The sequence below is a fragment of the Papilio polytes genome, unplaced genomic scaffold (genome assembly GCF_000836215.1).
Source record: "Papilio polytes unplaced genomic scaffold, Ppol_1.0 DF824047.1, whole genome shotgun sequence".
Taxonomy (NCBI): domain Eukaryota; kingdom Metazoa; phylum Arthropoda; class Insecta; order Lepidoptera; family Papilionidae; genus Papilio; species Papilio polytes.
In genome coordinates, this window is record NW_013525157.1 from 6,138,592 (window position 1) to 6,148,825 (window position 10,234).

At 33.8% G+C, this 10,234-nt stretch overlaps 1 protein-coding gene and 1 long non-coding RNA gene across 2 annotated transcripts in view; both read left to right on the plus strand.

The window, feature by feature from the left end:
* The window catches only part of LOC106100836, a 24,060-nt gene that overhangs the window by 12,083 nt on the left and 1,743 nt on the right, over positions 1–10,234 (plus strand). The window lies entirely within an intron of this gene.
* On the plus strand, positions 456–1,749 carry LOC106100835. Its single transcript, XM_013279894.1, has 3 exons — positions 456–665; positions 877–1,055; positions 1,350–1,749. Exons 1-3 carry the CDS (start codon positions 570–572, stop codon positions 1,672–1,674), a joined length of 600 nt encoding a protein of 199 aa, XP_013135348.1. The 5' UTR covers positions 456–569; the 3' UTR covers positions 1,675–1,749.

Here is a 10,234-nt window from a genome sequence, read left to right on the forward strand (position 1 = left end):
GCAAGTATCGGAGCGGATCTCCGGGCGGAAGCAAAGACTTCCGCTCCCTCGGGACTTACCGTCACGCCTCGACTGTGGCCGCCACTTTCACAGTTTTGTACACCAGTTGAACTCAGCATGCGTTGCAATGCCAAGTAAACTTAAAGATCAAACATATGAATTTCAAAGCAATTTTTAAATTTATACGGACATAACCCCTCTTCGACATACTTTACCAATGTTTCACAAGCTGCATCAATAGTGTAAGAAAAATATCACAGAAGCGAGAGAGAATAATACTGATGGAGAATTGGAAATTAAATGTAATGGATTTTTCCTTATTATTACGTAATAAAATAGTTGATGATATTATTATCATAATATTCATACTTATAAATTATCTGTTGCTAATCAAAATTAATATCTGTGGTAGTTACTTATTATTTTGGTGTATAACATCTGGTAACATTAGGCAATGTCTGACGTGTTAATGACAATAATCATGAGATAAACATCATCAATAATTAAATTGTAATGATAGTAAAGCGGATTTGAAACAATGATATTTCCCGTGTCATGTGACAAAAATTATGATAGCGTTATCACAAGTTATTGAGGACGATAAAGAAAATTACCTTCCACCTGTTATATCGAACAATCCACATGAGAAAGTCGGGCCAGAAAATGTATGTGTTTTTCGGAATTTCCAAATAATTGTTAGTGTGACGAAATTTGGATATCAAAGCAAAATGTACGATTCCGTTGGCCTGGAACTGTTTTTCAAGTGTCACAAATACCTTCACGAATTCACTAAACGAATCACGAAATACATACTTTTTTAATTCCTCTAGAAGTAACTTAAAGGCGACGGCTAATAATATTCTGCACTGACCGCAGGTTCACATCAACTTTGACGAGTTACACTTACTATCAGAAAAGCGTCGTAAGCCCGATAAGAGTCATGTGTCAAATAAAGAGACCACCCTACCCGTACCAAAGTATCCTATAGCATTAATATGGTTTCCTGATACACTGACTATTGCAATTGATAAATCTCCAGTCGATGAGAAATTAACGTAAGTTCGTTAAAAAGACGTTAAAAACATCAAATATAGTCGTTGAAGTTTCAACAAAACGAATGACAAAATTGTAACTTTTTAAAAAATTGCACGATTTTGTAAAGATACTATACTAATACACTGTTTGTGTATACTTAATTACAGTTGTATTTAATGTAGAATACGTGTTTCTGATAGACTGAAACGAAACGTCTTCCGATTCTCTAGCGAATGGCATCAAAATAGGCAAAAAGTAACTTACGTGGTGTTAGAACTTCAACGTCGATATGTAACGTTATCTATTTATTTCAGTCTCATAAACGTTTGCGATAGATTGATATACATCCATTGCTGTGGCATTTGGAATGATGAGATAAGGCTCGGCGCATATTGGAGTTGTTACCCTAAGACAAGGTTCCTCATAGCTCCAGGGTTAAGACGAGAGTTGCACGTGAGTGCAGAGCCTAAGGATTCGTCTCCCGTATCGGAGGCGCGCGTTGCTCTACAACTAGCCGCGGCGTACAAGCGGGATCACGTCATCGCCTACTTTATGGTCCCTATGCAAGTCCAATTTAAGAATTACGTCAACCCACTATCCGAAGAGCATTCGACTGAGAAACTTTCGCATTGTAGCTAAAGAAAGATTTATTTATTCCGTTAATTTTATTATTTTATGTTTGATAAGTATATTTTGGTGTAATTGACGTCAGTAATATTTTCACCATAGACAAAATGATATAAAATTAAATGAGTTATGTGATGCATTATGACTTTTTATGACTTATTGATTTAATTAGTGGTTACATTTATATTATATTCGTTAAGTGATTGAGGTAGAGTAGAGCCGATGCAATCGTTATCTCACCTTGACATTGTATGTTGACATCACTCGATCGTTTCGGTCACTCAGATTCGGCAAAGGAATGTTTCGCCTACTCTTTATTTTTATTATGCCTAATGATAATGGAGGACGTTTGAGGTCAATATGATATTTTATGTAGCAACTTTTGAAGACATGCAGTCTGATTTTATCTTATATATTTTTCTTAATAATTGTCTATTAACATTTTTGTATTATACATGTATTTTACTTTTTTTTTATAATTTCTTGTATAAATTTCTCCTCCTTTGAACATAACCACCACCACATAGTAACTAAAACAGTATAGTATTATCGCCTACTTCTTGAAATCAATTCTAGAATATCGATATTATTTTTGTTTTAATCGATGTAGGTATTCGCGGCAAAACTCGTAGTACATTGGGCAGGAGGCCCGGCGCTAGGAATAGCGAACAAGACGAATTGTTTTTGTACGGCAATAATTAGGGTTTCCAAAAATATCGAGAAATTCATTAGTATAATTTTGGTTATCAAGGCAAAGTATTGACATCTTTATTACATTTTAATGGCATATTGCCGTTTGCTGCAAGAAGCATAAACATTTGAATTTCTAAAGTAATTTTTTTGTGGATTTCATTAATTCTCGTAACCTATAGAAAAAAAGCACCACCACCATATTACAGTTGTAAAATGATCTTTAAATTTATTGGAATTTTTACAACTTGTTTTGCCAACCCTATTATTGATGTAAATGGCTAGCACATGTGGAATATTAGGCCTAATAATCTCGGCGGTGAGTCATTGCCGTCTTTGTCTTCAAATCGCTGGAAAGTTGCGGTAACGGATGACAAAGAGCGGAATTCCAGTTTAATTTGTAAAGTTCTTTTGTATTTATAGCCAATGATGTCAACATTTTAGCTGGCGTCTTAACTAGTTTGAAATTTAAATCGATTGCCGTCGGATAGATTAGATCTGTTTATTCGCTGTAAACACTCTTCAATCAAGGCCTATCTTGACGAGGTTTTTATTATATAGCCGTGAAGAAGTATACCGCAAGCTGCGTAGGAAAGTAACGCTGCAAAAGTAGTATATTAGAAGATGTATTAATTACTAGCTGTTCCCGTGCGACTTCATCCGCATAAAGTTATGAAAATTTTATTTTGTTATGACAATACATGACATGACGGCAAACCATTACTTCCTTGATGTTGGCAGTTTGTAGCTTATGGTCCCTTTCCCACATTAGGGTTTTTATCCAATTTATCTACCCCTAAGTTTAACAGCGTAAAAATATAAAGCCTAAAGTGTGACGTAAGTGTTAGTGATTTTAATGAAGAAAGAATTATTCAAAAATATGCTACGATTGCTGACATCTTACGCCATAAAGTAGTGCGTGTTTACACTTTATTATATCAGTATAGATAAGTATAAGTATAGATAACAAAAAAATATTATAATGACATACTTTAACTCGGGACCAATAATCTTCTGTTATACCCACACATACAGCAATAAAGTAGGGTTGTTGCTACTGATTTTTTGCGGTAGGGTTCACTTAACATCTCATAAAATTCTCAGTCGTTTACTTCCTTGTTACACAGTAAAGCGGTTGTGCAAGTCGGGTGTTAAAAGTGTCCCTTGGTGTACTGGTAGTCGGCCAGTGACGGTGTCGTTGCGCCTATAAAATCCTCCGAAGTGTAAACATGCGTAAATATCGCGCCACACGCACTCGTAAAATCTATTTCTCGCGCGGTAGCAGCCCTGCCGGGTACTATTTACATTTTTTTTTAAAAGGACCATCAAAGTTTCGTAATTAATTTGATGACTAATTAAATCGTTAATTTTATTAGATGTACAGATTTTAATATGATTTATTCATGAACTGATTTACCTATATTGAAAGTTTAAAAATGTAGATGTCAAGGTAATGAAATGTTACTTGTACCTGTTGCATTAATTTTCCTTTAAAATTGATTTCTGGAAGTTTCACATTGAAATTTCTCATTCTAACTACCGCATGAGTGATTCGTAAATGGTATTTCCCGTGATACGACGCTAGGACGATCCAGTCTGCAGTTAATACCAACGCAGAAATGCATATGCATCAATATTACCACAATGTTAGTATTCCACAAGTGGTCTTTTCTCGGTATTTCCTATTTCCAACAAGTATTTTGTGATATCAAATAAACGTAATGGTATTTCCGAAGCAATGCAACATCGGGACTTTACTCATAAAGCCACAAATTTCACCTTTTCAAAGATAAACAATTTCACCATAACCGTTTTCTCATTCCCGCATTTGTTATTTTGTAACTAGAGAACTGAAATAGATGTAATTAAGGTTTGACGCACGTAATAAGTACAACAAGTGTTACATAACTTTGCATAAAGAAATAACCCTAGAAACCATTCCAATGCTTAAATACGTTAATAGAAATCCCCATTACGTGATTTTTAAGCACGCCATGGCTTAGCGATCATATCGTTAAAAGTTTGAATAATTACGCTCCACGTAATTTGTAAAAATTGGCAAATTTTACAAAGAAAAAAAATTACGTGTTATCTTTTAAACTTATTTGTATACTGCAACACTGACATATTAAATGGACATGTTACAAGGCGTGGTATTTTGTGCGTATTTGATGTTCGCCATTTTGGCGCTGGTTGTTATTGGTGGCATAGATTAGAACTAAGATAGATTAAGCTGCTTGTGGTAAAATCAACAGACGCGTTTAAGTCGGGTTAAGTAAAAGCTGTCATTTCCAAGCAACTATCTATCTATCTAACCATCTATCCGTGATGCAAAACATTTGGCTTTTGTATATTGATTTTTTAAATATGTAAATCTTCGTCTCTTCTATACTGTATTTCCGTTAATGATTCCAGCCGTTAAGTACTGAGAAGGATATTAAAAAGAAATTCGATCTGAAACTTGTAATTATTCCAACTATTTATTGCCAATAATTTAAACTGTTACTCGGAACAACTGCAAATCTTAAAGATGGAATTTACTTTTTTTTCTGAGACTTTATAAAATCCAATTAAGGTTATTATAAAACACATCGTCAAATTATTGATGGAACGAGTTTATTGATCCTCGATTGGTGGACATGGAACCGGTTTTCTCATATAATTATTTTTAAAATGATTAAATATAGGTTAATTAAATTTACACTTTCCAGTTTGCATCGGAAATAAATATAATTTTTAACTTCGATATTACTATTTTAAGATTTTTATTTTAAAGACAAAATAATATAATTATGATCGATTTTATTGAAACTTGAGAAAAAGAAGAATGAAACTAACTTAATTACTTATTAATTAAGGCTTGTCTCTTAGAATTTTACAACTATAATTCCAAAGTTCACTTACAAAATGATGAGTCGACCACACACAAAACGAATTGTGTGGTCATGACACTTCCCCGAATAACATATCACATTCATTCGTACAGATAAGCCTCCACTGCTATTAAATTCAGCTTTTTTAGCACTTTCATTATGATACCTTCAAGGAGATAAGTTTCTAATAATTTATAGACGAATATCGCACTACATGCATGATAACATTATGTAAGTCAAAATACGGTTCCATGATAAAGTATATTAGAATTTATTTTTTACCATGAAAAAAAATTAACTCGAATTTTTTATCGTAAAGAGTTACCGTAACTCACATGTTTAAAAAGGAAATCGCAAATATAATATTACAGCAGTATGAATATTTTGTACGTTACTCACATTTTTAATCCGTCGCATTGGACTATCTTTATGAAAATCGATTGATAAATGTAAAGACTGATTAGTTAACGACGCGAGACTTGAGTGGTTCAAAATAAATATCGGGCGAAGCCAAGCGACGCGACGAGTTAAATAATGAAACAGTGCTTGGCTACTTTTGTTCCGCTGGGGCACGCTGGGGTACAATGGGCCCTGTAGCAAGCCAGACAATCACTCAGCCAGCGATAAGGTTTCCTGAACTAGATTGACGCTGATTGCTATTACTTATTATTACTTCCCCTGCCGAGTTCAATCGACACGGGTACAGATACAGCAAATAGAAATAAAATTAATAAGAAAAACTTGTTTAAAAATGTTTCTTAATCTGTCTTATTCGTTCCTTATAACAGTAAGACTGTTGCTAAGCCGTGAATCTTTAGTTGAAGCTGTTGACAAATGTTAAAGCAGTTTTAAAACTGTATTTGATTTAAAATATGTGAAAACCGCTAAACATAAATTAGACTTAGTTGATAAGTTCCGAATTCGTACACCCTACAAACGTACAACTTTTGATCCATGACTCAAGTTACACTACGTGTATGTATATAGAATTACGGCACACTAAATTAGTTATTCTTTCATGTTTCAGTTTGAAAAAGGAGGAAATCCAATTAATTTCCCGCCAAAAAAGATATTAACGGATATAAAGCGCATCAGTATATTAAGTCTATGCGCTTGAGCTTTGTCGTGTAAACATAACAATAAAAGTCCAAATATTCGAAAATAACACTCAGTTTTATTTTATTTATATGTCCTCTAATTATGTTTAATATATTCTCATTAGTATTCTTTATATCCGTTATCCTTTGAGAGGCGGGGCGTTAATTTCGCTTTGTAAAATTATGAAGCGCCCTTTTTCCAGTCTATTAATACCTGAAAAACGTCTCGAACAATTTAAATTCACCGTCGCTTCTGATGTTCAGTTCGAGACACAAATTATCGGTCGGGTTTGATCCCACGGCCAAAATAAAATATCATGTTTCCTGTCAAGCGCTCGAGCTTCAGCGCTTGAGTGTCTTTTTTCAACATTTTTTCAGGACTACGGTTTTTTAAAAGAGCTGCGACGCACATGTCTAACGAACATACGTCGAGACGCCGAGTTATATATTTTTTTATCGTCTGTCTGTTAGACGAATTAACGTAGATGTGCTAGTTATTTTAATGGTAGGAGGAAGGCGGTTCCTTTTTCCATAAAAGCAAATGATTCACTTGATTTTCAGTTCCCGTTGATAACAAATATTTCAACAACTATTTATCTACATTTAATAAATTTTAATCGGTATTGGAATTACAAAAATGATTACACGAATTTGAAATATCATCATGTAAGACATAACCACAGATTAAAAATAAGTGCAGGTGATACGGTTTTAAATGGATATCACTTTCAAGAGCACTTTTTCCCCCAGAGTTAATACGCCTTTATTATTAGGCAGGTGAACTGAATTACATATTAAATATCGAATAAATTAAACTACGATAATCTCGATGTTTTATTAGACTTTATGTTTTACGTATAATTTGCTAAAGCAAACTTTAAGTAAACTTTAAGCCGAATTGTATAAAAATGGTTAATTTAAATTCCACTGATGAACGATTTCGGCTGTAAATCTTTATATGTTGATAATTTTATTATTGATATTGCAATATTGGGTGTAGTAGAGGCCTTAGAAGTATTACAGGTGCCTTCTGACGGCGGTAGTTCCTCGCTCGCTTGCATAACGGCCTGTGTCGGCGCACGTAATACGCCGTAACGACATTATGCATGTAGGCCGCGTACGAACCAACTAACTTACCTATATATGTGTATTGCACCGACTGCACAGTTCATACAGTGCTTTATCTCTTTAAATTGACAGATTTCCTTTTTGAATCAATATAAGACGTTTACAATTCCAACATGTTTCATCAACAAAGTAGGATTGGATGACATTTGTATTTTATTATGTTGGGTTTGCAGGAAGAGAATATCTAGTTCAGTACTTGCAACAGACTATGCTTATTTTTGTTCTTGTAAATCGCGAAAGATTGTAATGATATATGATTATAAAACTTAATTAATCTTAAATACTTTAAATATATGCTTTTTATATAATCGTGCCCATCTAAGATCGATATTATGCGAATTAAATAAAAAAATAGTCAAAGCGGAGCTAACAATAAACATTAATGGAGTGTGCACAATTGACAGCGATGTGAAATTTAAAGCGCATCTTATCTTAAAATGTTGACAGTGGGCACATGCTTGTTCATTGTTGTGCTACCACAAAGGCTCGCCCTGTCTACAGTTACAGAAGATGACGCGGGCACGAGGCGCGCCGATCGCCGCTCAGATAAACCCCTGGATCTCGCCTTCGACAACAAAAGATCAGGTTCCATGTCTGTCGACGAATGCAGACTGAAAAGGAATGTTGCCAGCAACTAATTTACGATTAACCTAAAGAAAAATCAAAATCATATTTGTTTTCTACAGTTTTATATTATTGATGAAATGTTACGCGCAAATAAATAGTCTTTTTTCATATTACCATATAATCAATAATTTTATTAGCGCCATGTAATATTATATGATATTAGATTGATTTTATTTGTGTACATTTCTTTGAATTTGTGGTATTCCCATTTTTTGGAAAAATCTTCATAAGATGTCAACACTGGACGCAAGGAAAGTACGGAAGCCGAAGGCGCCAGCTGGCGGCGGGTATCGAATGTACCACAGATAATAAAGGATTCTTTAATACGAAAGAACGTTACGCGAATCGGAGCCGTGTTCAAAATGTTTTCATGCTAAATCAAACTCGAACAGTAGGCCCTTGTAAAATACACTCTCTGCAATATTCACCCTAAAAGCTTAAGGTTTTTATGGCCATGGTATTAATTTCACTTTTTGTTGAGAATATTGCGATCTTTTATTTATTAGTTGAAAACATTAAATTACTGATTGTATGTTTTAATTAAATGTTTAATAGTAAAAATAGTCTTTATCATTAATTAAATTGTTCATATACTTTTTTAACTAACGTTTAGTTTACGCACAATTCTATCGATTATTAAATAAAAACTGAAAAGCCAGTTAAAATCGATGTACTTAATGTAGAATAATTTCCTTAGAATTAATTAAAGATCACAACGTTTGATAAATTAGGGCAATGAATAAAAACGTCGCAGAAGTAGCCGCTCGGTTGCATACCGCGCGTCAAGCGTCAAGTTACAATCACTTCACTTTGGCATCAGAATGTCTATTTTATCTTTAAATATCAAATAACATTTTAGGAAGTAATTCTATTTTAACTTTAGTTTGTAACCATACAATAGCAATAATACGAGAAGGCACTTTAAAAGTAATGACTGCTGCTTAATGCGATCAAAAAATCAAATCTAATTGAAATTGAAATTGAAATTTATTGAAAACAGATTAATAATTAACAATAAAAGTTATAACCAATTAAAAGATAAATACAAATAGTGATAAATGTGATTGATCTAGTGATGCCCACACTAGGCAATGCCTGTATCGTGGGCATCGAAACAGCAGGAAAAATATTTTTATACAATAATAATTAAAAACCTACGCTTACTAATGATGTCGTAGTCATTAGACTCGATCAAAACAAGGTGTTTAGTCTATAGTTTGTTTCAATAACCCCTTTAAAATAATGTTCCAATTTTTATCAATCAATATAAATTATTTATCTACATCTAAATAAGAATTATGCCGTTTTATTAGTAGTCAATTCGATTTTAGAAACGCGCCTGGAAGCAGTTATGAGAAGTCAAGCTCCGGACACGACTCCCGCAGAGCTAGCGAGTGCTTCACGCGGACCAAATCCTTCCGTATAAAGGACCATGCACATTAGCCATTTTGAATAACGGCTTATTTCTTCTTTCGTTATTTGTTATTTGAGAGTACACAGTTGAATAATGAACTTCAACAATAAATTTTAGTAAAAAATCATCCTGTTCATAAATGTAGGTAAAACTTGAAACGAAAGACATACTGGCATACATTTGAACAACAAAATATAAGTAAAGAACCTAACAGTTCACGGGACTTTTTAAACCTTAACAAAAGCAGCAGAACACTAGTGTATTAACCCTTAACTACGGTTATGAAGTATTAAAAAAGTTTATGGATACTTCATTAGATTAAGTGAGTTACGTTTATCGAATCCCCGGTAGATGTACAGAGGCCGCAAGCTCCATAAAGAGATAGTCCGCGGGAGAGAGCATGTGTTATTAATATTACGACTCCGCGGTTCGAAATGAGGTGTGTTATGGCCACTTGATATCGAGATGAACGGTTATTATTACGGATTACGTATCGCTTATAGAGGTCATTAAACTTTCATCGACTGATACATTAATTAGGTATAAAGAATCGTTCCATATTTATAACAACGTGTTTTAATTTCTTTTATTTTTTAATTGGTCACAACAAACAAGTTCATGTTCCTGTAATTAATAAACTACCCTTACTAATAAACACTATAGCTCTCCGGGAAAATTCCAAGCCTGGAAGTGCCACAACTTTTAGCCTCACAGTTCCCGTCTCTATTTCAATAACAATTCCT